Here is a 25,847-nt window from a genome sequence, read left to right as displayed (position 1 = left end):
CTTGGAGATTTCCCGCGAAGGGGACAAATCGTCATGCCACGTGGATCAATTCCCCGGGTAGGATTGCTGACGTGGACATAGGCATAGAGCTATGTAAACTCCCCTTTACTTTATGGGTACGATTGAGAAAGCACGTATGAACAGACATTAAAGTCAGTTATATTTTTTAGTGAAACAATAGTGTTACCCTAAAATTATTAAATCACGGAATAAATTAATTTAAATTGTACTTCATACATACCAAAGATCTTGTGGTGAAAAAGGTCGATTCTTTATTGGCAAAGACAAGATTCATTATGGTGTTTACTCCAATTTTTATTTTCTTTACTTTTCTTCCGCCACTAGTTCAGGGAGTAAATTTGAAGGAGTAAGATTTGGAATTATATGTAATAGAACTCTATATTGAGACAATAACAAAATGACTTTGGCAGATGGTTTGGACCAAGAAGACCAAATAAATGTTCAAATCATCATACAACATACTCTTAACAGAAGATGAGCAATTAGCTTGTCCTAAGAGACACTGTCCTCAATGAGAAAACTGATGGTGAAGAGGGGGGATAATTGGAAGCCATTGCAGGCATTATCCAAATAAACAAGTAAATTGATCAAACATCAAAGGGAGGGGGGGGCTCAAGTGCATCGCACACTTCTACTACTCGCTGCCAGTGGCCATCAAAAACTCACCCTCGCAAACCAAATCACCTCCTACGTAGGCTTTTCCTTCCATCTTCGCTATTCCAAAGCGTTTTTGCAGCTTGGTGAGCGTCATTCTCATCACCAAAGTATCACCAGCCACCACCGGCTTCCTGAATCTTACTTTGTCGATTCCAGCAAAGAAGAAGTTGCTACGGGAGCCTCCTACTTCGGGTTGCAGCATGACTATCCCACCAACTTGGGCCAGTGCCTACAAAAACCAGAATCCAATCCAATGAGACTAATTGGCCCGGCATGAAAGTTACAACATTTTTGAACCCGCAACATTAAAACAAACCATATACACCGGCTGTACTCAATGTTCATCTTAAAACAAGACCATAATCATAAGAAAAGGACATGAGGGGAGAAAGAATTCAAGCTCGAGGCCTCAAACAATCTAACTTTTACAACAAAGTTGAGTTGGCACTAGTACAAACCAAGTATATCTTGTTTGGCATATTGGAAGCGCATATTTCAGCCAATGAACAATGGAGCAAAACAATTTAAATGCAGAAAGAGATGGTTTCTAAACAGAAAATTTTCCAATATGAATAGATAATGCACTTCTTCACTCCAGTAATTTGAACATGATCCCGAATCTGACATAATATAAGAATCATCTGTTCTCTAATTTCTAGTTATCCCACCAAGGTGCTTTTTCCAAGATACTATCCAATCAAGTTGTTTCTTAGGATAATAAAAGGTATAAATCTGACCAGAAGAACCCAAATATGCAACCAAAAAAAGTATGGGTGCAAGCTCAGAATGGCAAAGAACTACGAATGCCCACAGAACAAAGCTATCAAGACATTAATCATCAGATTTCCGTCCTTGCAGCTGATATTAGAGTATCAAACACATAAATACGTAGAATTCAACTAAATCCTCTATCTTGGAACTTGAAAGGCATGCTTCTTAGGAAAACCACAACAAATCTTTATCCTCATAGCAAAACTAATAAATATTCAAAAAGAAAGTTATATCGAATCTTTAATCATTATTTGCAAATCCAGCACTGCTCTACTCATCTTTTCTTGAGAGAAAAATCCTCAATTGCAAAGCTTTACTAATTACTACCTCATAATGATAGGCTACCCTATGTTTGTAAGGCTGTATGTATCTAGACATTAGAATAAATAAGTAAGATGGTATGAGTGTATGAACCCTCCTCCATGTACTTTCCTCTTGGATCTTACAGCAATAAAATCCCCACATAACCTCCACTTTCAGGCTAGTGAATTCCCATTAAAAAAATCATTTTGCCTATAGTAAAACATTTGATTGAAGTAATTAACTTGTCAAATTCACCCAAACCAGCAATAGATATTCTCATTTTGAACCAGAGGGTATTAAATCTGGAGGCAATATAGTTTCTAATAAACCTATAAAGCATTTTCAGTCACATCTGATGACCATCAGACTATGATATAAAGAAGAACATGAATTATATACCTCAATCATGAGAACACCAGGCATGATTGGCCTCCCCGGAAAGTGGCCGTTGAAGAACTGGTCATTAATAGTAACATTCTTGATTCCAACCGCTGAAACTCCCGGATTGTACTCAATCACTCTATCCACAAGCAAAAATGGATAACTGCAAATCGGACAACCCCAAATCAGTAACCAAATCTATTTGCAAAGAACAAAGATTAAAATGACTGAAAACAGTTACCGGTGAGGTAGAATATCCATAATCTGATTGATATCCACCACAGACGGAAACGACGGGTAACCTAAAAACACACAACAAGAGAGCAAATTTCAACAAACCCACAGTAAAGCTCGAAACTTTAACAGAAATTAAGACCGTAAAGAATGCATACTCAATTCAATAGGGGTCTCGGTGGTTTTGGTGGCCGATTCATTTGCAGTACATTTGGGGACGAAGCTAGCCCGGGTTTTATCGCATTGGGTCGACAAGGGGTGGGATTTGAAGGGCAGCGAGCGATTCAACGAGAGGGAAGAAGCATTGTCGAGGGTCTTGTGAGAGGCGGCGGCAGAGTGAGGAGTGAGAGTGGAGAAAAAAGACTGTGAGAGCGCAGTAGACGCCATTTCTGATAGCTCAAAGCTGCGTCTTTGAATGGGGTGAAGAGATTTGAAACGCAAAGAGAGAGAGGTGCGGCCTGCGGGCGTTAATGTAAGGTGGGGGCGAGAGTTGCGAGGTTAAAGTAGGTGACGATTTGTTCGCTGGTGATGGGAGGGCGGAGATATCAAAACATCATTCATGACTTCGTGCCCAGCAGAACAGTGCTAGGGGCGAAATGGTCAATTGCGTCTACTTGCCTTGCAGCATCCACATTAGTAAATTTTAGTGATTTTTTGAAGAACAAAAAAATTATGATAGGATTTTTGCATAGATGGCTTGATGGGGTGAGGTTTTTATGGAGTTTTTTATTTATATTATTTTGTTATTTTATTGTAATATGATATGAAAGTATGCGCTTTTCAAAGTGAAAAAGCATTGTATGAATGTATTAAAAAAAAGTGAAGTAATGGCGACATAGGACTCACTTTTGAAAGTGAAACAATATTTAAAGGATAATGTTGGTTTAATAGACTAATACGAAGATTATTCATGAAAGCTTGAGGTTGGCAAGATGACATGGAAATTTCAAGACAACTTTTTTTTCTTTTTTTTTTTTGAGGTGGGCTTGCAACCCGTACGGGATGTTGCGATAGCCTTTTTGTATTTTTTTTTTTAATGAAAAATGTGTGCACTTTTGAAAGCAATAGAGTATTGCATTGATGTAGACAAAATAATGAAATAATTGTAAATTTAATGATGCGAACGTATGGCCCACTATTGAAAGTGAGACAGTGTTTTTGGAATAATGTTAGCCTAAGATTCATCATCATGCCAAACTTGTGATTTTAGCATAGTTTTACATTTTTATACTGTTTTTTTGTTTTGGTGGTAACAAGGAAACCAACAATTATTACATGAGGGTGTGTATTATGTAAACATCAATCATGTGTAATAACTTACAAATTACACATGAGAAGTAAAATGCATTAAAAAGACCATACGCAACTAAGGGTGTGTTTAGTTCATGGTTTACACACTATGAATGAGAATCAAAATCATAGTTAGTGTTTGATTGACAACTTTTTAAAACACAACTATGAAATTTGATTACCCATTCAATTAACAATTCAATTCTTTAATTAAAAATGGCTATCATCACATTTTATTGGTAATCTAATTTTTTAGTTTGGAGTAGTACTGATATGGATAATCTCCCGATCTCTCGGTCTAGTTAACCCGACCGGTTAATTCTCGTTACTGGTCTAACGTCTTTGCCCGGTCTGCGCCAGGAGATCCGAGCCATTCTACACCCCGACCTCAGAGCTCGGAACGAGCGAGTCGATCACAACACTTGCGTGTACCTTGAAGTGCATACCCTTTAGCAATGTGACACTTGGCCCTCCAATACCGGACCCGCCTTTGCGCCCGTGCATGCCCGCCATGCCGATAGCCTGGTACCTGTCCTTGGCAGTCTATTGATACCGCATTTAATGCTGAAAAAAGGACTTTTGACTGTTTTCAAAATATAATAGTCAAGGAGCTCCGGAACCTCTGACCCACAGTCAAGTTGACCGGACTCCTGTAGGGTATTTCAACCCCGTACTCGACCTTTACATCAATAAAGAGTATTTTTGTCATATACGCGTATTTACTCTATTAAGTATTTTTAGATTTTTGTTTTGATTTTTTGTGATCATATAGATGATGCATTAGATGTTAGGATCAATTGACTTGTTTTTTTGTTTTTGTATTTTTAAAACATTTATTCTCACTATAGGATCATACACAACCAAATATCCATATTGATAATCATTTTAATTTTACCATAATATCAAACATGTAAAATACCTTCACAAAATTTATTTCAATTAGCAACATTTAATTCGCATTTCAATTTCGATTGTTAGGTATGAACCAAACACACCGTAAGTTTGCCAGATCAGATTTAGATTATATTAGATATTTCAAGTCTTCAGTGGATTTAATTAAAGAATACCATATTTAAACTTTGAAGAATTATGGGGTAGATATGAAATTATCTAAACTTAAGCGGTGTAATACTAAAATATGCAGAATTGGCAAAAGAGCCAATACTGAAATATCGTGCGCAGAAAATTGTTCCGACAGTTGCGCCCCTATTTTTCCGATCCAGCGCTGCCATGGATTTCCGCATCTCCGGCGGCTCTCCTTCTTCCTCTTCCACCTCATCTACTGATCCTCACAACTCCTCAACTTCTCACCACCATCAGAATGGCGGCGCCGACAGTGGCCGCAACAATAGCAGCGATCCAATGCACTCATGGTGGGAGTCCATATCCAAAGCTCGTTCTCGCATCCACCTTCTCTCTAATATTCTCCCCTTCGACGACTGCGCCGCCGTCGCGCCGCTCACTGTGCTCGCCGACTCCGATCGCCCCGCTCGCTCTCTGCTTCTCTCGCAGCCGGCTTACTCCGCTGTCTCTACTTCGCTCTCGGTGCCGTCTGCCGGCTCCGGCGAAGATCCGTTGTGTCACTGGCTGTACGATACTTTCCTCAGCGGCGATACCGATCTCCGCCTTGTTGTTCTCTCGTTCATTCCTCTCCTCTGCTCTCTCTACCTCTCCCGCATCCACTCGTCTTCCTCCACCTCCACGCCGTCTCTCTCGGGTTTCGAAGCTGTTCTTCTCGCTCTCTACTCTGCTGAAACTAAAGCTAGAGGCGGGAAGCCGATTCTCATTTCGATACCCGATCTATCTCAGCCGTCACTTTATCACGCTCCGAGAAATCCAATTCCAAGTAAACCGAGCGCTGGTTCTTCGGTCAATCAGTCTCGGCCGTCTGTGGGAGTTTTATCTCCTCCTCTCGAGCCCCAGGTCGCCGTGAAGTCAACGAAACGGGCCTCAATTGTTGGCGTTGCTCTGGAGTGTTACTACAAACAGATCTCCCAAATGCCTAGTTGGTCCAAGGTTGACTTCTGTAGATTCGCGGCCGATTGGGCTGGACAGGACTGCCCTTGTGTATCGGAGTTGGATGAAAGTTATGAGAGATCAGAAAATTTTAGTAACGGTTTTTCGGATAATTCTAGGGCTATTGAGATTGAGGATGTTTCACAAGAATTGAGCAAATTGGAGATTGAAGAGAGCTCAGAGGATTCTAAGCCCAAAGGGGTGAGAATTCCACTGCCTTGGGAGCTATTGCAGCCTGTGCTGAGAATCATAGGGCATTGCTTGTTGGGTCCTTTGAATGCAGAAGATGTGAAGAATGCAGCCTCAGTTGCGGTGAAGCGTCTGTATGCCAGGGCTCAACATGACTTGGTTCCACAGGCGATTTTGGCAACCAGAAGTTTGGTTCAGCTAGATAGGAGAGCTCGAGAGGCTGCCAAGGTGGCTGCTGCAACAAATGCTACATCAAATGCTAACACACCCAGTAAAGCTAAAAAGCCAGAGATTCTTCTGGTTTCAAAATGAATATCCATTATGTGAGGATTTAATTTGTTTTTATGGTTTTGAATGTGGGATTAAATGTTGGTTTGTGTAGGCTAGATTCATTGAAGACTTAGAGTAAGCTATTCATGTATTTATATGTTGGACTCCTCAAATGAATTACAATGTAGAAGTGCCTATCAGTTTGCTTTGTCACTGGTGTTCATTGGTGTGCTTGGTGTGTGGGTATGACAGATTTTGCCTGTGTAAGTATTTCTATAGTTTCCTGAGAACACCTGCATTGAACTGTTCGCCTTGGAGAATTTTCTAAGTTCATTCATTCATTCTCTTGAAGGCAGGTAAAGGATGCTGAACCTGGTTTTCTTTTGTATAATATTTCCATCTTCAAACCCTTCTACAGGTGTCCTTTCTTCTGTGTGAAATTTGCAACATTGTTAGGATTTCTGAATACTGTAATCAATTATTAATTCCTATGATTGTCTGATCTACACCCTTGAGATTGTTAAGAGCATCCTCATAATTAGCTTTCTGTTCTACTTTGTAGTACTCCTTAATTGTTAAGTTTCCCACCAGAACCAGTTACCTCCTGAAAGTGTTGAGGATCTTGTTTTTATATTGTGCCTGTTTGCACTTGATGTATTGGGTGTTTGAAATGCACTTGATGTCAAGGGTCTGATCTACACCCTTGAGATTGTTTTTTTTTTTTTTTTTTTTTAAATATGAAAGCTCATAACTTGTGTATAGAATTTGGATTTTAATTTTTTGAATTAGAGACTTCATATTTCCTCTTTGTTTTTTGGTCCACAGTGAAATACAAAATTGATCCATCAACTTTCTTGAAACAACCTTGCTTTTTTCATTCCCTACTTCAGAGTTAAGTTCAAGGTTCTTTTTGAAAATCAACTAATAAAGGTGCTAACTCTTAAAGGATTTTATATATATATATATATATATATATATATATATATATATATAATGTGTATCTGAGATTAGATATCTCATATCTAGGTACCTAATGCTTTCTATAACACATACAGAGATGGTAGAGCCATTGGGAATTATATCATATACACCTCAATGAATATATATCTGCAATGGCTAAGAGGTGAAAATGATTATGTTTTATACACCTATCAATTTTAAGTGTGGAGGTTTAAGATCTCTTATGATAACGTACTCCCAAGTTACTTTAGTTGTGGCTTTGGCTTTTGATGAATTTGTCAAGTATTTGAGTTAGAAGACAGCAGCCTTTGTGGTTAAAAGATTCAATAAACTAATCATAGTTTTTAAGTATGTCTTACAAACTTCTTGGTTGCATCTTGTGTATCTATTACTAAACTCTTGATATGAGTACCACTGATAGTTTGAATGATGAATCTTTGGTATTGTTTCATGTACTCAATTTGTCTGGTAAGTTGTGTGTGATTGGCAGTTTATGGTCTACTTTTCCTGTAATGTCCTGCATGGATCTTGAATTTGATATAAACACTAAACAGTTTACAGTTCAATTCGCAAGAACTGTTGACAGCTGCTATTTTCTCACTTTTCATCTTCTATGATGTTGAATACAGGGTTATGGTAATTTTTGCTAGTGTTCACTGGAGATTGCCTATCTCTTTCCCCCTTGATATTGATCTCCATGTTTTCAATCTCAATCTGCCCACATCTTTTATATAGCTGCTGACAAGAGAAAATTACATGTTGGTTCAATCTCTTAGTAATGTTGTTTATTGTGCAATGTTTGCAAGAAGTTTGGAGCCTTCCTTTTTCTTTTTTTAAAGTGGGAAACTCGCAACCACTACACTGGCACTTGGTAAACCTGCTCCTTTGTAATAGCTCACTACCTGCACTGGGTAAACCCCACTTTTGTGTAATAGCTCACTACCGGACCTACCTACATTGGGTAAACTCTACTTTTGTGTAATAGCTCACTACCGGATAGTCTGAAAACTTGTTTGGAGCCTTCCTTTTACATTAAGCACAAGCCTGTAATCATTGTTCTTGTATAGAACCACATTGTTTTTGCTCTGTATTGCAGACCCTACCTGAAGCATTTATGTTGTCTTGTTTTTGTCATTTTTTTATGGGAGTTAATTTGGTCGATACATACCATATTTAGATTCTCCAGAACTGTAATAATCATACAAATATACCAATGAACTGTTTTCCTAGGATTCCCAGCTGATACAATCTATATATGAGCAATCATCCTCGTTTTCTTCTTCAAAACAATGAAATATATAGCTGTAAAGGGATGGCTCCAAAGCTTATAAACAACTGTTATGGAGATTGAAGAAGCATTGAGAGTGTCAAATTAATATGTGGAAATTCTTGAAATTGTTCCTTCTTCTTCTTCTTCTGCAGAAATGCTGCATGGCTGAAAATGACAGAGATGCAGTTTTGAAGAAACCCATTGTTCCCCGGAAGAATCTTTCTGGGAAACTCCCAATCATCAAAAGACTGGAGATTTTGTCACATGTAGCAAATGACACAACCTCCGGCCAGCCAAAAGATGGCGATGGCGATGGCCATGAAAAGCCGGCAAAGGTGGCTCTTCCTCTCCTGATAATGGCTACGGTTATCTTTTTCGTTGTTCTCCTTTTTATTTCCATCTATTACTACAAGAAATCCAAGAATCTTGAAGCAGACCTGATGGTGATAAAGAAGCAGAAGCAGAAGAAGAAGAACAACAACAACAATTTCACCCAAAACAGCAGAGATCATAGCCGCAGCAGCCTTAACCATAGCCAAAACGGGGTGGATCAAAGCGGAGAGAGGAAGATTGCAGTGAGAGAACCCATCAGCATCACTGCAACAACAATGTCTGAAGAATCAACTGAGAGATCCAACGGAGGAGAAGCTGCAGCTGCAGATGCAGGAGGGAGAGGAAAGCTGACATTTTTGGATTCAGATTTGAGGATAGAGCTTGATGATCTGCTTAAAGCCTCGGCTGAAGGTCTGGGCAAAGGGAACTTTGGGAATTGCTACAAGGCAATGCTGGAAGAAGGGCCGACTGTTGTGGTGAAACGGCTGAGGGATTTGAGAGCTCTGAGCAGAGAGGAGTTTGTGGCGCATATCAAATCCATTGCCCAGAACAAGCACCCTAACTTGTTGCCTCTTCTTGGGTATTACTATGCCAAAGATGAGAAGCTCTTGCTCTACAAATTTGCTACAAATGGTAACTTGTACACCCGTATTCATAGTAAGTCTCTTCTATCTCTCCTATTTCGTTTATCTCGAATTTTCAACCTTGTGTTTAAGATTAAGTGAAATATCTCGAATTTTCAACCTTGTGTTTAAGATTAAGTACTTAGTTGCTCCCGAGTCCCGACACAACGTAACTCAATTAGTTTATCAATTCAAGATAAGTCGATAGCGGATAGTCGTCTTATTGTGGACCTTAAAGTAGTACACAAGGATTTGAGTCATTGAGATTAATAGATTATGGTGCAATCCTTAAGATTAAGCACTTAGTTATTAGGGAAGACTTTTTTCCTCTTTTGGTCTAGTGTTTTTGTAACATTTTCATTTATGATTTTGAGGCATTGATTATCAATTTTAATACTGTTATTACTCTTTTGACTTTATATCTCTTATCACTTTTAGATATTTCGGTGAGTTTTCTGACGAGATATCACTTGAAACCAATATGTGCACAATGTGTGCTGCCAATGGTCACCTTCTCCTTCTTAGTGACCAGTTCGCCGGTCATTTTTTTGCCTTTTAAAAAAATTGAGGAGACTAATTGATTTTTCAGTTAAAATTAGATAGTCTATTCAGTATTTGTTTATAACTATTTTGTCAACCTATTGAAACAAAAGAGTCAATATCGACACATAGCGTCTTCACCCTTTTATATACGGAGTAATTCTTATTCTATCACACAAATAAATGGTTTTTTTTTGCATGTATATAGAAGCAAAAGGGACGAGAGAACGCAATCCATTCCGATGGAACGCAAGATTGTCGGTTGCGCGTGCGGTGGCACGAGCGGTGGAGTATCTGCACCTCCATTCCGCCGCCGCCGCCGGCATTCCTCCGCACGGCAACCTTAAATCAACCAACGTTCTCCTGGACGACAGCGACACCGTGCTTTTAACCGACTACGGCCTAGCTTCTCTGATCGCCCCGCCGATCACGGCGCAGCGCATGGTTTCCTACCGGTCCCCGGAGTTCCAGACCTACAAAAAGGTGTGCGCGAAGTCGGACGTGTGGAGCTACGGATGCTTGCTTCTCGAGCTCCTGACGGGGAGAGTTTCGTCGCATTCGGCGCCGGCGGGAGTCAACGGCGCCGATCTCTGCAGCTGGGTTCACCGCGCCGTGAGGGAGGAATGGACGGCGGAGATCTTCGACGCGGAAATCTCGGCGCAGAAGAGCGCGAGCCAGGGGATGCTGAGGCTGCTGCAAATAGCTATCAGATGCTGCGAGAAATCGCCGGAAAAGCGGCCGGAGATGAGCGATGTGGTGCGCGAAGTTGAGATGATTAGGGTTAATGAAACGGAAGATGATGAAGATCTATCACTCACTGATAATTCTGCGTCGTCTCAAACTCCATCACGATAAGTACGAGGCCATGATTTAATTTACACTGATTAATTATGATAGAAGAATTGAAGAATCCATAGAGTTAACATTAATCACGATGATTAGCTAGCTAGCTTTTGGATTCTTAGCTTCTTCTACCATCATCGATCATCATTATTAATGTTACGTTGTTATTGGTTTAATTTTCTCATAATCCACATGCATATATCATATATGCATGAGACATATTTTGCTATATATATATTGTTGTAAGTTTAATTTCACCTTTGTTTAATTTTCAATAACAAATTCAAGGTTGCCTTTTTCTTTGATCCTTTCTTTATTGCTTAATTTGTTTGTAATCGTTATTCGTTATATGCTAACTAAAAAGAAACTTGACAATTATAGACCCTTTCAATATAATCTATATTGACAATTATCAGGATACATCCCTCATTCCATACACGATAAGTACAAAGATAGTAAAAATGTTAAACTACTAATGTAGCCCAAACTAAAGACAAAAACTAATGATTTTATTAGTTGGTGTTTTGCACATTTATTTTCATCAAAATGAAAATGTACAATTTTTCTGTCCACAAAACAATATGAACAATGCCTTCCCTGGAACTCGCATTGATATGATGTATAGTCAGTTGTCAATAAAACTCTGGGGCTAGAACATAAACAGATAAACAAGATTGTGATACTTAAAAAGCCAAGGTGAGAAACACATCCAAGAATAAAGCCTAGTCACTGAGGGTTTTTACAGGAGCTCAAGGCCCGATTCCCCAGCAGTAATTCTATTCATGACCAACCAAAGTAGTCAAATACAGACATCGTTACGTTTCCTGCATTTAAGCATTCTTTAAATATGTATCTGTCGCCATTTAAAGTAGTAAAATGTAGGCATTGTTGTCTTCGGTTGAGCTTTCTTAACAACTATGTACCTGTCGTCACTCATAGCCAGCCTTCGTATCTTCTTCAATCGCAGCATCTCCATGACCAACCTTCTCAGTAGCAATCACAGGCGTGCTTGTGATTGACCCCTGAATCTGTTCATTGACTCCTTACAAGATAAGGTGAGATTGTAACAGATGTCTGGAATTATATCAAACACACAAATCTGGAATTATGAAGACTGTGAATCCTTACCACAGGTGAGTCTGAGGGCTGATGAAATAGTAAGTGCGCTATGGATCGATCTATCGGGTTCGTGTCCGTTTCGATGTCCATATATCCACTACACCTGCAAAAAATCATAAAGAAAACAGTAGGTACATCTTAATTTGTTCATATTCATGTCTGTGTTCATGCATAACCAAAAATTCAAAATGAATGCAATTTAGTGTTGTGTTTGATTTGGTTAATGAGAGTTTGACTCAACCTATCTACAATTCAAATTTCTATTACTTGTATTTTTAATTGGGTTTTCTACCATTTGCTCAGCGAAAAATAGATAAGTTCCTCATTTAATGTACTAATTACTCTGTAATAGTGTCAGAAGTATGCACTAATTAAATAATTATTTATAACGTACTATTTAGATTTGAGTGTTATTATTAGCTTTCCATGAAAAGCTGATCCTAGCACAAGTTACAACAATAAATCACTTATTCTTAACTGGTGAGAAGAAATGTTAATAAATTTATTGGTAGTGAATAAAAATTTATATTAATTAAACACAAAAGGCTAAATTTATCAAAGAAACAAATAAAGAAGAATCAGTTTGACTTTTAAATAGTAAACATGAAAGATACAAAGGAATAGAGAGAGTATCTACTATGAACTTGGAAATTAATGGTGACAAATACAATCCAACAATAAAGGAAAACATTATGTACCTGTCTGCTCCATGAGCTACCAATGCCCCACTTGCATCTCTGTTATCTCCAGTGCCACCATTAAAGTTAGCATTTCTATGCCTATGTTCAGCACTTCGAGCCAACCGGTACAGACTGTCCCTTATGCATAGCTTTGTCTTCAGATCAAGCTAAACAAGAGAAACCTTAAAAGATCAGTTTCATGCAAGGCATACGTGTATAACATGATTTTCCATTCATTTAATCCTTTTTATACTATAGTTTGGATGTCAAATTGTTTCAATTTCATGATTTTCATTGAGCAACACAAAAACCAAATTAATTAAATGTACAAAACCCATTGTTTTTGTTGAGCATTTGATTCTTTTCTGACATCTGCTGAACAAGTTTGTAACCAATCAAGCTAAAGTGAGAGTTTAGGAAGTTTTCAAAGATAATTATCACACCTGTTCCATGACATGTTGAAGCTGGTTAAAACAAACAGCTTCTTCTGAAACTTCATCCATTCCTGAACTGATGGAAGAGCTTTCCAATAGTATTGAAGAATCTAATTGCATAGGAGCTTTCATGTTGATTCCATTCATATCACTGTGATTTTCAGATTTGAACCCTGAAGAGAGCTGCTTCTCTAACTTTTTTTCATTTGGCATAGTGGTGCCCACCTGAAAAGAAATATCAAGAGAGCTCTGGATGGATGGTAGCTGATTTGGCACATAAGAACCCTTGGGGGAAAGAGACTTCAAAGCATTATTTTCGGACTTGACAGAAGGTACGGTTGCACGTACTGAACGCTGATCAGAAGGATGATTGTACTCTGTGTGCATGTAAGGGAAGTTGCTTTGCAAGTAGGCAAAAGAATCAGATCCACAGTGGTTATGCTGTTGAATGTCCATGGACGTGAAAGTTGATTGAGAAGAGTTTGCCCCAGTAGATTGTTTTGCATCCTCAGGCAGGTTACCATTAAAAGGAAATGAAGCACCATTTTCCAAGTATATGCCTTTCCTTTTTCCTTCAGAACGGTTCTTGTGCTTTAATTGCTTTTTATGCGTATTAGTCTGTAGAGGATAAATACATAAACATTACTACAGAAGTAAGATCACTGAAATAAGAAAATCGCAGTAGGCCAGTAGTTCATCAGATGAATAAGCATAAAGTTCAAATAGCAAAGTAGCAGCCTAATGTTGCCACAATAAAATATACTCATTAGATATTCAATCTAAAAGTCACATAGATGTAAAACGATCTCACAACATTGTTTTATTTTAGACAAGTAAATCTATCACATAACCTTTACCACAATAAGGCATGCTGAAATAAGGAAAGAAGAAATTACTCACCAGCCTTTCAGGCATTGATCCATCTTCGTAATCAGAACTACGAGAACCGTCTACAAAAGACAAATGATTGAGAGTGGCACATTCATCTTTTTCTAAGTCCCACAAATTTCCCCTGTAGCTATCATCAGATTGACTTCTCATGCCAGAATTATTGATTGATCCACTTGCTTCATTTAGCCCTGCAGCATCCTCACTCACTAAAATATTTTCTAGTCCATTGGGTGCAGCGCATGAGAACTTAAAATCTGACCTTGATGCATCCTCAGAACCTTCAATAACATCTGAAGAGGAAAACCAACCTAAATCATCGGTATTACTGGTCCCAAGTCCAAATGTGGAATCACAGCTTCTGCAAGATAATATCAGTAACAAGTTAACACACTTGAACCAAAATAAGTTGCATTAAAATACAATGAAAAGAATCTCGCTTCAAAAAGAAGGTTACCTGAACATCCTGTCAACATCCTCAAAGTTCCCTATTTCAGGCCAACCATAATCTAAGAGATCATTAGAATTTTTTTCTTCATTATTATCATCAAGGAAACTGAGGTCATTCTCTGTCTGAGAAATCTGACCAAGTGGGTAGCTATAAGAGTTTCCATCTACTCCAACATTCTGGTCATCGAGAATGGGATCATTAGTACAAAACTCACTTCCAATTGAGTCCATGTTGTTGCTTTTAAAGCAATGACTAGATGTCCTGTTATGTTCAGATGATGATAAATTTGAAACTTTGTTGACTATGTGGTTGTCATGTGAAGTAGTAAATGCATTTGGTGTGTCAGACCACGATCCTTCTTCCAACATTGTAAACCTACTGTTATTCAGAGCTGAAAATCCTCGCTCCTTCGGCCCAGTAACGTATCGTGGTTTCTTACAATTATCACTTGGTAGTTGATGTTCACCTGCTGATCCAGAACTAGGATATGGTACTATATGGTCACCACTTTGGCAAAATTCATGCCAAACTATATCTTCAAGCTGTAACACCAGTTACAGAATTTTAGCTGTAGGACTGCAGACAATACTACAAGAAAATGAGTCATGACTAAAAGAGTATCTGTTTTTACATCTCAACAAGACTGAAGAGTAAATATTTATTTAAACCAACTGAAATTTGTGAAATATGCTTAAAAAAAAAAAAAGGAAATATTATGGAATTAATGCAACTCCTGTTAAAGATAGGGGGGAAAAGGGAAAGGAAGAAGGTAAACCCTTTAACATGGACAGCCAAAAGTTGTAAATGTCCTGTTATCTGCTTTATGTCAATAAATTGATGTTTTGCTGTAGATTATGCTTTAATCTTAATTGTATCTGTTTTAATAGAGCAATTTTTATGAATATTAATTCCATGTTAGTTACTTTTAAAGTGATTGAGATGCCAAGTTCCAAATACTTGGTCAAGAGGTTATTATTTTTAAAATGCAACTGCTATCATTTTCATTTCTCTCAATACATCATTTGAAACTTAACACATCAAGTGAACAACCATTTATTTTATCTAAATCCAATGAGAATGAGTCATGCAGAACACTTGCAACATTCAGAAACACCATCCACAAATATTTTAGGCTTGGAGAAGATGCTGCTCTAATTCTTTACAGAGTATTATTATTTATATTATCAGTTCTTCAAAAATATTAACATGGTTAAATGTGGTATGAATTAAGAGATAAGACAAATTGCATTCTTTAGCTAGCATTTAGTACACCTATTTTTGTTACCAAATAAAGAAAAGAAAGCAATAAAAAAAGACATGATGAGTTAGAAGGAGGCAATGCAGAATCCCTAATATCTCAATTCAATTATGATTTTAAATCTCCCAAGGTTTTCATAGGTGGAAATAAATGTAAAATGATACTAACTGTAAACATGTTTATATTTCTTAAAGTAAAGAAAGGCTCAGAATTTTAGTTGAGCAACAAAAAAACATTGTTGCATTTACGCATTTCTAAAGTTAGTGGCATGGGAAGTAGACATGTTTCAATGAATCTCCAGTATGTAATTATTAAGTTTAGCAATCCCTAAAGGGTAATATCATGAATGATCTTGTTTAGCACACAAGGTTTTGCTCAACTCAAGAAGACTTTAAAAGAAAGCAAAATTCATAACAATTTGTTCCCCTTCATACTGAATCCATTTCATTGTGTCCAATGTTCTCTCTAGTCAATACTACAGTGTGCTTATTTGTTAGTGAAAAAAAGGAGTTGCTATCTGGCTCATATGATGAAAAATTTTAAGCCAGGCAATGAGATGTTTGAAAAGCATGAGAAACAGACAAGAATTCCAAGTTCTAAGACTTGCACAAAACAGCAATTCAAAAGCACTATTCGAACATAATATGAGTTAATTCTTAGTCTTGTTTCACTAGCACTGTAGCACAGTGGGAAATCAAGTCCCTACCTCATAGGTACATATATCTGACATCTTTCAATTCCTTCAACCAGCAGTCAAAATGTATGCAGAACTCCAATCTAGCATACTTTTTAAAAACCAAAGCAGCAAAGCCCTCCTTTTGTCTCCGTTCGCCAAAACAAACCAGCAAAAAGTATTAGAACTAATCAAGCAAAATCATTTAACTATTCTATCAACTAAAAACAACTCCCAATCCCCAAAAAAAAAAAGGAAAAAAAAAAGACACTTTTTTTAACCAAAAATATAGAGCAACCAATTGAAATCACCCTCCAGAAACTTAAAACGTACTACAAAAACACAAATTTGACAACTTTCAACACGAATTACTGCCAGAAAAATGAAAAATCAAACACGATAATTACTTTAGACACAAAAAGCAATCAAAGTCACAAGACGAGCAAACACCATCTGGAATTGAAAAACAGCTAGACCACGACATAAGAAGAAGGATACCTTCAACTAAACCACAGTACTCACCAAGATCTCGCCGAAATCTCACCGGAAACAAGGGACAGCCGAAACCTCGCCGGAAAACCACGCGCTTCACCGATAACAAACACTTCACGCCACCAAGGAAACCCTAATTTGATGCTCGGAACTCGGAACCACAAATCTAGGACGTTCTAGACAGAGGCGGAGGGAGAGAAAAGATAAGGGAGAAAGCTTTGCTGCGAGCTTGCTTTGGAATTTTTTTTATTTTTATTATTTTTTTCTGAGCAATATTTTAAGAAAATACGTAATGGATGCCACGTGTCACTCGGATCAAAATTGAGGCGGCTCAGCGTTTTCCCCCGGGGGTGGGTATCAGAATTAGTGGACGAGAGTGCCGGTGGAGATACGATCTGTTTCTTCCACGCTATTGGTCCACGTTGTCACCGAACCGGAACGTGTCGGTTTTTGAGCGTTTTGGTAACCTGGGAAAATGAGAAAACCGGCTGGAAGGGGGCAACGGTTGTAGTGGGTGCCACCTGTTTTAGTTTGCTTAAGCTGTTTCCATTCCATTATTTTATTATTTTTATTCCCAAAATGTTGAATCTTCAATCGCAAAGGTCCCACGTCTCCACCCGTACAAAACATCCGGGATTATGTAAATCATAGTAACTTAGCTGAACGCAGATAATAGACTTTTGCTTACTGTGCACAATGAGTCCTCTTACTTTAAGAGATTCTTTCTACACTGTCGCTGGTGAGACTTGATTCATGATCTTTCTTCTCAAACTCCACATTTGTGACTAATTGAATTGTCTATGCATGTCATAAATTTATTATTTTGAATTATGAGAAAAATACGTAATCATTATACGAAATTACGAATATTTAAGTATTTAAGTGTCGAGTTCAATAAAAATAATATTAAAAGAATTTAATTTGTTATCTGTATGCATAAAATTATGTTCCATCTACTTGATTATTTTTTATGAGAAATTGTAAATAATTATTAAAACTTACTTAGCTTCTAACACCAGTGAACTTTGATGATAGAAAATTTAATTATTGAATATTAGCTTAGTGACTTAATGTGTTTTTAAATTGCCAACACCGACCCATAATAAATTACCTTTAAACTATTATTAAAGGACTGCACAAGGTTTTGTGAGTCACTATCTGCTTTTGTATTAAGAGTCTTAGTTTCTTGGAGAATAAATTAAATATTTTAATAAAATGTGTTTTAGTAATCAACGGTTTATAAATTTCTCAACTAATTAATGAAATACAACTATTAATTCTTTTTAAATTGATAAGCCAATTATACTATATTTAAGACATCTATATGCTAAGACTAGTTATATTGACGCATAAAATATTTTTGTGTCCAAAGCATTTCCCCTTTAGGAAACTCCTAAAAAAATGTTTTCCAAAATGAAACAAATTAAATATGAAAATATGTTTTCTAAAAGAAAACATATTTTTATAGCTAGTATAATTTGAAGGGTTGTCATTTTAGTGTTAACTATATATTAGGTAGTTATTAATAAGATGTTAATGTTGCTCTAAAAGCGGTGACTAATTAAATGGTTTTACCCCATCTACACTATATGTAAGTAGCAACAGATTTTCTTCATATATATAAAAAAAAATGTTGATGTGCACAACACTTAAGAAAATTAAAAAAAAAAAAATTCAACACTAAAGATTATTTTTTAATAATTTGCTAATATTTTACAAATTGACTTTGCTAAAATTCATTAAAAATTGAGGAACCCATCATTTTTCTAACATGCCCACTATCACTATATGTGCACTTCTACTAATCAATGGATTATACATTCAGCAACTAACCTCAATCCAATCAATATAAAAATAAGAAATTTGTCTTAATATAGTAAATATGATTTTCATAAAAAAAAATCACGAATTTTACTTTTGCTAACACTTTCTCAAATCGAGCTGACCCCTCATGTGTGGTTTACTAGTTATGGCATAGGAGGAGCGGGAGTACACCATCAGATAGTGAAGACATATTTTCATCATCAATTGAGAAAAACAAAAACAAAAAAAATATATATATAATTAGGTTATGTAAAGGGTTGTTTTATGCTGCAAAGGAAGAACAATGGTGAGAAACACAGATTCATGGCATGGCAAAACAATCCCTTTGGGGCTATGAAACCCATACTCTTCAGCAGCCTGCTCCAACAGTTTCTGGAAACCAGCATCCTTCAAGTACAACGTTGGAACCACAAATCTCTTCATCTCTTCCCCCACATAAACCACAAAATGCCCTTTTGGGGTTCTTCTCATCATCTTTCTGCTCCACCACTCTCCCTTCTTCACCATTATCTCCATTATACTACCACCCTGCAACACTTCTCAGCTCCTTTCTTGATCTGACAGATAGATACAAGTAATAATTAAGTTAATAACAACCCTAGCAATGTATATATAGTTTAGTTAATGATATGGGTATTATATACTTATTTATATACCAGCTGATCTGATGATATATGTATATATAGAGGGGTTTGTGATGAACAGTGCAGATTAGATATAACAGCTGAAAATGTTGACAATGATAATACTTGCTTTAGGTAGCTTAGCAGAGCACATGGCATGGTGAATAGGGTGGGTAGGTCATGGGTGATGATCATTCAAACTTCAAACTTATAATCCATCGTTTATCACCACTTGCTGCTTTTGCATTCATCAATGATAATCACATGTTTTAAAACATCTACACCTCTGCACAGTGTTTGTATATATATAGGCATGCCTAGAGTTGTCAGATCAAATAACAACTACTTGTGTGAAAACTTGGTTGAAGATCAGATATGTCTGGGCTCCTGTATGTGGTTTACCTTATTCATGAGAAAAATGTTGCAAAAATAAATATGATATGATTCTCGTACCAGAAGGCCGATCACGAGTTCAATTCTTGTTAACGCTCTCCCAGTCGAGCATGTGGCATGCATGGTGTTTTCTTATAGTGATTTGCCACTTTTGGTCTATGTACGTGGTTTATGGGCTATTATATTACACAAGAATATTATTTCGATCTTGTAGTAGTTGTGAATTTTTTTCTCGAAAAGAAAAAAAAAAAAAGGAGATATCTTTTCGGTGCCAGACTTGAAATGACTGAACCTGTATGCATTTGTCATGAAAATATGGCACAGGTTTGGATTTCTGTATATATTTTTTGGTGTGCTGTCTGTTGTTGTTGTTTTGTTTTTTTCTTTGAACACCCTTACTATACCATGCAGCTTTTTAAGTGGTTGCTGATGATTGGGGTGTTGTACTTTATCTACTTGAGTGGATCAAAATTAGTTTATGATGTATGGTTTATTATAACTTTATATCATATACATATGTTCCCACATACCTAGTGCAACTTGGCATATACATATCGGCTCCTTTAATATTCTCTAAATGTTAGGTTCCGTGGATATTCTTGGCTAGTTCATTTATGTTCACAAATATATACCATTTTTTGGCTCATTAAGAAGTGATGATCCCGTATATACCAATGTGTTAGGTTTGGCGTATAGGTTGGCTCTACAAGATTTAATGGACTTAGAGTTTAATAAGATTTGACCGTATCGCGATCTGTTGGATATATAGGTCATGCATCAATTGAAGGCTCAATAGATCACGGAGATCGGCTTCATGCGTAGGGGAGTAGTTCATAACTACTCATCCTTAGAGCATCTACACCAATAATTTTTTTTTGATTTTCTGTTGGGTCCAATATGATGTAGAGGATAGAGAAGAATAAGAGAGAATGTATTTTGAACTCTTACAAAATACTACGTAATGAGTTTTTGTGGATTCTTAGGAGATAGAAAAAAACTTCTGTGGGGTCTAATATAATGTGGAGGATAAAGAAGAGGAATGAGAGAGAATGTATTTTGAACTCCTGCAAGATAATGGTTTTTTGTAGCTAACAACTTTTTCTTTTATTTTTTGTTCTTCTCTCTCCCTTCTCCTACTTCGCTTCTTAATAATCAACTGGTGTGGATGCTCTATATAAATGTATGAGTCTTGTCTCTATGATGTGACATTTAATATTCATTATATAGCAATATATATTACTTTATACACCATTTCTTCTTAGCTTATAGTTTAGACGTTTAGTCATTCTAAAACATAAACAACTCCAGCTCAAATGACATTAAACTTATTTATGCAACACAAAACGAATGCGAAATTTTTTATGGTATCGAGCAGCACCGTATCATGTAATACCGCATAAATAGTATTAGATATAATAGCATATTCCATACCACATATTATTAGTACAACTGTCATTAAAACCCCACACATGACACAACCAAGTATGGGTACTTAGTTGGTAACTGATAGTATAGTATCAGTGCCAATCTGCACCATAGAAACATCCCATAAATCGAATGGAAGCACAAAAGAGCTAGCCAAGCTAAGAGACTGCACCCTAGAAAGAAAGATAAACCATGCAGGCCCAGCTCCAACAACATGACCATAATCTAACAAAGCATCTTTGATCTCTCACTGTTATGTGTCATGTGGAAAGATAATGCAGCAACAATAATGCTTACATACTGTAAATACAGTACACTACTACACTATTAGACAGGAGATTTAGCTTTCACCAAATATAGATAAAGATCAGAGAGAAAGATGGGAGCGGAGAAATATCATCAGAGGTGACCATAATAACAACAAAATAATAATACATTGTACATTTTAAGAAACATGAAACATGATTTCTTGGTCTTTTACACTTGGCAATTCTTGGGGAAAAAAATCCAAGTGAGATAAAATATTGCAGCTAGAGAGCAAAATTGCAGATGGAGTTATTGGATGGCATGCATACATGTTGAGGTAAAGAAGAAGTTCAATTCTCGCAGGGATAGCAGAACTGGCCTGGCCTGCCATGGCATGGCATGCTCGATGAATGAATTAAGAACATATCAACACCTTCAAATTACCATTTACATCTCACTTCTTCCACAGTTTGTTTGAGAAAATCCGCTTGGAATAGGGGCTGTTACGGGAGATTGCCTTATGGGACTCGATTGCATCGAGTAATGAACTATGTAGACAACCCTGGTGCATGTCACGAGTTTGAAACATTAGGATGTCAAATGAAGATCAGAGTACGTACTCCATCATTCGTGATTTTTTAATACCTCAATCCAAAAAACCAAACTCTATTAGTATATATGCGTTAGATAAAAAGGAAAAGTTTGTGTCAGTGAAACTCTCCTGAATCTTTATTTATTTATGCAATTCATGAATTCCCATCAGAATGGTGTCGGCACAATAATGCATTCAATAGCAATAGCTAGCATATATAATAAAAATGAAAAATGCAGATTGATGGTCAATAATTACCTCAGAAATTCGAAGAGCTGTTTGAACAACATAATTGGCATGTGGGTCCTGAAGCAGCTGCTCAAAGTGAGTTGCAGAGACCAGTTCATGGATTATCTTTGACTGGACCTTATAGTCGCATACGATAAGGCATTTTTCAACCACATGGCTGCTGAACTTCTGCGTTGAGAGATGCACAAAGTTACCCTCAAAGTGAGATATTAACTTGGATGTCGCAGATGGTATCTTAAGCTCCAATATGAACTGAACAACATAATTTCTGCACAGAAACAGATAAACAAAAAGCCTCAGTTAAGCCAGAAATGATGAACGACTAACAAAATATAATCCTCTGTCACAGTGATGAACATGTGTGCATCTATAAGACTCTAACAATGAAAAGAAAAAGCTTTGATGGCTCAGCCTCAGAAGGTGGGTGGATCTCATCAGATGAATAATCTTATCAAGGACAAAGGTTGTATGAAAATGAATCTGTGAAATTGAAGTGTTCAGATGTATCATGCATTAAGGAGAGCCAAAATAGTTGTAAAAAGTATAGAATAAAAGGTGAGAGGCACGATATTCTAAACAAGCCCGTGATGGAAAATACATAGAAATTTAGAACTCAGCCCTCCATAGCATTTAAGATGTATACTACTGGTATAAAGAATCTTATGTTCACAATGTAATGTTTATTAGTGCAAACAAAAGTTTGTCTTGAGTCTTTTCCATTGTGATTTATTACCCAAATGCATCCTGAGCTAGAAGAAGTCCATTGGCAGAAATTTCTGCAACCAGGTTTTCCCGATATTCTCCAGTCGCATGGGCGATGCATCTTTGAAGAACACAACAGCCATGTTGATGTGTTGCAATATCGACACAGTACTTTGCAGCTGCAACAAATATGAACTGCCATATGTGGAATAAATTAGACAAGACAAACTAGGAACTAAATTTGTTATACTTGAAGGAATAATTCTGATCATGTAATAAGCCAGCAATAAATCAATAATAAGATGATGTAGACATTAATGTAACAGAAGAAAACATAATGAAAAGCTAAATTACAGTTTGAAATATATGGTGCTAATGTTTTTATTTCATTGGACTACTAAAGTTGTATCTTTCAGGTTCAACTGAATACTATTCTTAATAGATAAGTTTGATCACATATACTTCTGTCATCTTCTAGGACATTTTTATGAAAATATTCAATTCTTTCTTTATTATAAAATTATAACTAAGTTCAAAAAGACTAAAGGATACAGTAAACTATGACCAGATCTTCATTTTATTTAGGCAATAAATGATGCAATCTGCAGCACAGAACAAAGACCTGCATGCAAAGAGGTGCCAAAACTAAAGCAATACCTTACTGTCTCCATTGGTAAGATACTGCAAGCATCTCTGGATAACATGATTACCATTCAAGTCCTTGATAAGAGCAAGAAATCCTGGTTCAAGTGATGAAACAACTAGCGAGATTTGCTGCCTGGTTTTCAGTGTCTCGATCAACTTTTGAACCACTCTAGTTCTGATACCAAAAAAAAAAAAAAGTAAAGTTTCTGTGTTTAATCAACATCAAAGGGAATATTGGCAAAATCAATTACCCATGGGTATTTAAGGATATTCTGACAAGCTGGCCTGGCTCTTCAGTCACTCTGAGCAGTATTTCCATTCTTTGTTCTTCATTGCACACTTCCAACAATTTTTGCATAAGGTAATTTCCAAAAGGGTTCATCATAAGTTCAGCAGCATGATCAATTATCTCATTAAATATTATCTGCACATCTCGAGGAGTTCCCTCATCAAACATTCTTTGCAAAAATCGGCAACCATGTTGATCCTTTGCTATATGATAGATATACCCTTGAGCTTCTCCAAGTGAGGTAAGCTTGAGTGGCTGAGAGAAAGGGAAGTAAAACCTCCCACCAAGACCACTTTCCTGAACGCCTTTGATCTGGGGACAGCCATCTATCTGTGACCTCTTTTCTTGAGGCCTAACCAAACTAGTCTCATGTACAGATCTCTTACTATGCCCGTTGCTCATGCCATATTTTAAGTGTTCCCCTTGAATAATAAAGCTATCCTCCCGATCAAAGGCCTCATGGTTTCCGTTAGGCATTCTAACATTGGAATGTGCCTGGTACCTTCCATTTGACACTGTTTGATGTGAATAGAACACATTTTCTGAATTGATATGAGGCTTTATGTGAGTCAAGTGAGGCACATTGTTAGAATCTTCAGTAGCATACCTTCCATTTCGTGGAGCATATGGAAAACTAGCAGCAGCATTGCTTGTAACATTACTTGGCAAGTCTGATAATGGAATTCCTATCTGATAGAGAGGACTGGTAGGCACTTTTGTCTGGTGGAGTTGTGAATCAATAGCACTACTGCTCGAATTCAATTCAGAAACCAATCCATTTGACAGACCAGGAGAGTATTTCATTGCATATAGATTAACGCCCCCAATATCATACGAGGATCGTACCACTGGAGAAGCCACCTGACCACTAACACCTAGAGGATTTCTCGACACTGGAACAGGGGACGCAAGACCTCCAAAATCAGAAAAGCCCTTCCTACTATTATCAAAACCCCAGTACTTCTCAGAAATCAATTTCATATTCTTGCCAACTGAGTGATCACGAGACTGAAAACTATTGGGACCAATTAAACCGCTCTCCTGCTCCTCATTAATATACATTTTACTGAAATTCCTCGACAGATTCAGTTCGTGCAAATTACTCTCGCTCACCCTCTTATCAACATAACAATCAGGAGTCCCGGGATCAGTCCGCAATCTGTTTACACTACCAGAACTACCACACAGCAAATGGGGTTTTACCTCTTCCAATGGGGAAGGGGTGGGTGATCCACCAGAGAACAAGCTAGATGAAGAGCCATCAGATTTCAATGAAAATCCACTGACAGGGGAAACACATGTATGCTCATACCAATTCCCACCCATTAGCCCCCCATCCATTTTATGCCTCACATTAGACCCATGGCCATGATCACCCCTCCCATCATAATCACAATACCCATTGCTATGTGGATGATGAAGATTGAAGGATGTTGCATGAGGGATCTCATCCAACAACATCTCCAGCTCCTCATCATCCTTCATCTTCACTCCAATTCTGTTCTCAATCCCAACTCTCTCAAACATCACAAAATCCAAACAAAAAACAACAAATCCACTATAAATATTACAACACAAACACAATATCAAATTATCAATACTATCTCACAACAAATAAAACCAATCAAATCATCAATAATACCCACTGAACAACTGATCAGAAAACTGGAAAATGCCCCAATAACCGCAATAAATTACCCGCGTTTATCATCTAGGCGTTGGTCTCGGATTATCCAAAGTGCGGATGATTAGAATGGCAATGGCTGTGGCGGTGTTTTTTGGTTCCCTTTTTTTTTTCTTTTTTTTCTTTTTTTTCCCCTTGAAGTGTTTATTGTAATTTTCTTGTTTCAACTCATTTTGGGTTTTGGGTTTTCTTTATCAAGAGTTGGTGAAGCATGCAAAGATGAATGGATTACATACGGCATACGATGCTACGATTATACTGAGAATATACGTACACATATACATATACATCTACACTCGCACTCTCAGGTACGGTCTCACGCCATTAAAGCTTGAGAAAAGGAACGGCCTCTCACTCTCTCTCCACTCCCCTTTTATACTCACGCGTATATATAGAGACGATTATTTAATTATTTAATGCATAAATATTTACCAAAAATTGTACGAGGTTGATAATTTAACCCCTTTTTTCCTTCTTTT

The 25,847-nt window shown here is 37.2% G+C and overlaps 6 protein-coding genes across 18 annotated transcripts; 2 read left to right on the top strand and 4 right to left on the bottom strand.

Moving 5' to 3' along the window:
• Window positions 1-380: 380 nt before the first annotated feature.
• On the bottom strand, window positions 381-2,899 carry LOC116028634 (3-hydroxyacyl-[acyl-carrier-protein] dehydratase FabZ-like). The gene is made up of 4 exons (XM_031270407.1): window positions 2,526-2,899; window positions 2,375-2,435; window positions 2,152-2,296; window positions 381-907 (listed from the first exon to the last, which is right to left on the bottom strand). The coding sequence occupies exons 1-4, from the start codon at window positions 2,752-2,754 to the stop codon at window positions 656-658; spliced, it is 687 nt and encodes a 228-aa protein (XP_031126267.1). The 5' UTR covers window positions 2,755-2,899; the 3' UTR covers window positions 381-655.
• Window positions 2,900-4,812: 1,913 nt separating this feature from the next.
• On the top strand, window positions 4,813-6,345 carry LOC116031019. Its single transcript, XM_031273450.1, has one exon. It carries the CDS (start codon window positions 4,888-4,890, stop codon window positions 6,172-6,174), a length of 1,287 nt encoding a protein of 428 aa, XP_031129310.1. The 5' UTR covers window positions 4,813-4,887; the 3' UTR covers window positions 6,175-6,345.
• Window positions 6,346-8,446: 2,101 nt separating this feature from the next.
• LOC116029092 (leucine-rich repeat receptor-like protein kinase PXC1) lies at window positions 8,447-11,006 on the top strand. Of its 3 annotated transcripts, none has more exons than XM_031270979.1 (3): window positions 8,447-8,697; window positions 8,776-9,352; window positions 10,067-11,006. In XM_031270979.1, the coding sequence occupies exons 1-3, from the start codon at window positions 8,470-8,472 to the stop codon at window positions 10,711-10,713; spliced, it is 1,452 nt and encodes a 483-aa protein (XP_031126839.1). In that variant the 5' UTR covers window positions 8,447-8,469; the 3' UTR covers window positions 10,714-11,006. The 3 variants fall into 3 exon arrangements, with proteins under 3 accessions (XP_031126839.1, XP_031126838.1, XP_031126840.1); XM_031270980.1 differs by having other exon boundaries at window positions 8,673-8,697; window positions 8,798-9,352; XM_031270978.1 differs by having other exon boundaries at window positions 8,447-9,352.
• Window positions 11,007-11,189: 183 nt separating this feature from the next.
• LOC116028712 (protein LNK1) lies at window positions 11,190-16,940 on the bottom strand. 10 transcript variants are annotated; one of them, XR_004100199.1, is made up of 9 exons: window positions 16,727-16,940; window positions 16,238-16,353; window positions 14,280-14,815; window positions 13,835-14,183; window positions 12,944-13,552; window positions 12,519-12,667; window positions 11,830-11,923; window positions 11,625-11,743; window positions 11,190-11,525 (listed from the first exon to the last, which is right to left on the bottom strand). XR_004100199.1 is itself a non-coding variant. In XM_031270514.1 (9 exons), exons 2-8 carry the CDS (start codon window positions 16,259-16,261, stop codon window positions 11,631-11,633), a joined length of 1,860 nt encoding a protein of 619 aa, XP_031126374.1. In that variant the 5' UTR covers window positions 16,262-16,353; window positions 16,727-16,940; the 3' UTR covers window positions 11,190-11,525; window positions 11,625-11,630. The 10 variants fall into 10 exon arrangements, 9 of the variants coding, with proteins under 9 accessions (XP_031126374.1, XP_031126375.1, XP_031126376.1 ...); XM_031270514.1 differs by having other exon boundaries at window positions 11,625-11,729; XM_031270515.1 differs by having other exon boundaries at window positions 11,190-11,743.
• Window positions 16,941-18,635: 1,695 nt separating this feature from the next.
• On the bottom strand, window positions 18,636-19,100 carry LOC116028460 (auxin-induced protein 15A-like). Its single transcript, XM_031270178.1, has one exon. It carries the CDS (start codon window positions 19,034-19,036, stop codon window positions 18,761-18,763), a length of 276 nt encoding a protein of 91 aa, XP_031126038.1. The 5' UTR covers window positions 19,037-19,100; the 3' UTR covers window positions 18,636-18,760.
• A 2,243-nt stretch (window positions 19,101-21,343) lies between these two features.
• On the bottom strand, window positions 21,344-25,717 carry LOC116028895 (putative pumilio homolog 7, chloroplastic). 2 transcript variants are annotated; one of them, XM_031270749.1, is made up of 5 exons: window positions 23,647-25,717; window positions 23,408-23,570; window positions 22,782-22,945; window positions 22,058-22,316; window positions 21,344-21,852 (listed from the first exon to the last, which is right to left on the bottom strand). In XM_031270749.1, exons 1-5 carry the CDS (start codon window positions 25,209-25,211, stop codon window positions 21,832-21,834), a joined length of 2,172 nt encoding a protein of 723 aa, XP_031126609.1. In that variant the 5' UTR covers window positions 25,212-25,717; the 3' UTR covers window positions 21,344-21,831. The 2 variants fall into 2 exon arrangements, with proteins under 2 accessions (XP_031126609.1, XP_031126608.1); XM_031270748.1 differs by having other exon boundaries at window positions 21,344-21,769.
• Window positions 25,718-25,847: the final 130 nt, after the last annotated feature.

The sequence above is a fragment of the Ipomoea triloba genome, chromosome 9 (genome assembly GCF_003576645.1).
Source record: "Ipomoea triloba cultivar NCNSP0323 chromosome 9, ASM357664v1".
Classification (NCBI taxonomy): Eukaryota; Viridiplantae; Streptophyta; class Magnoliopsida; order Solanales; family Convolvulaceae; genus Ipomoea; species Ipomoea triloba.
This window is presented reverse-complemented; position numbering and strand designations above follow the sequence as displayed.

Bases quoted from the DNA above. Each gene is read 5' to 3' on its own strand.
- LOC116028634 (XM_031270407.1), bottom strand. From the start codon at position 2,754: ATGGCGTCTACTGCGCTCTCACAGTCTTTTTTCTCCACTCTCACTCCT. The intron at 2,436-2,525 runs GTATGCATTCTT...GTGTGTTTTTAG, and splicing joins CGAGACCCCTATTGAATTGA to GTTACCCGTCGTTTCCGTCT. The intron at 2,297-2,374 runs GTAACTGTTTTC...TCCGATTTGCAG, and splicing joins ATGGATATTCTACCTCACCG to TTATCCATTTTTGCTTGTGG.
- LOC116031019 (XM_031273450.1), top strand. From the start codon at position 4,888: ATGGATTTCCGCATCTCCGGCGGCTCTCCTTCTTCCTCTTCCACCTCA.
- LOC116029092 (XM_031270978.1), top strand. From the start codon at position 8,470: ATGTGGAAATTCTTGAAATTGTTCCTTCTTCTTCTTCTTCTGCAGAAA. The intron at 9,353-10,066 runs GTAAGTCTCTTC...GCATGTATATAG, and splicing joins CTTGTACACCCGTATTCATA to AAGCAAAAGGGACGAGAGAA.
- LOC116028712 (XM_031270514.1), bottom strand. From the start codon at position 16,261: ATGTCAGATATATGTACCTATGAG. The intron at 11,924-12,518 runs GTACATAATGTT...GATTTTTTGCAG, and splicing joins GTAGCTCATGGAGCAGACAG to GTGTAGTGGATATATGGACA. The intron at 11,730-11,829 runs GTAAGGATTCAC...GTCAATGAACAG, and splicing joins AGCCCTCAGACTCACCTGTG to ATTCAGGGGTCAATCACAAG.
- LOC116028460 (XM_031270178.1), bottom strand. From the start codon at position 19,036: ATGGAGATAATGGTGAAGAAGGGAGAGTGGTGGAGCAGAAAGATGATG.
- LOC116028895 (XM_031270748.1), bottom strand. From the start codon at position 25,211: ATGTTTGAGAGAGTTGGGATTGAGAACAGAATTGGAGTGAAGATGAAG. The intron at 22,946-23,407 runs GTATTGCTTTAG...CACATATGGCAG, and splicing joins TTACCAATGGAGACAGTAAG to TTCATATTTGTTGCAGCTGC. The intron at 21,770-22,057 runs GTAATTATTGAC...GACATGCACCAG, and splicing joins CAGCTCTTCGAATTTCTGAG to GGTTGTCTACATAGTTCATT.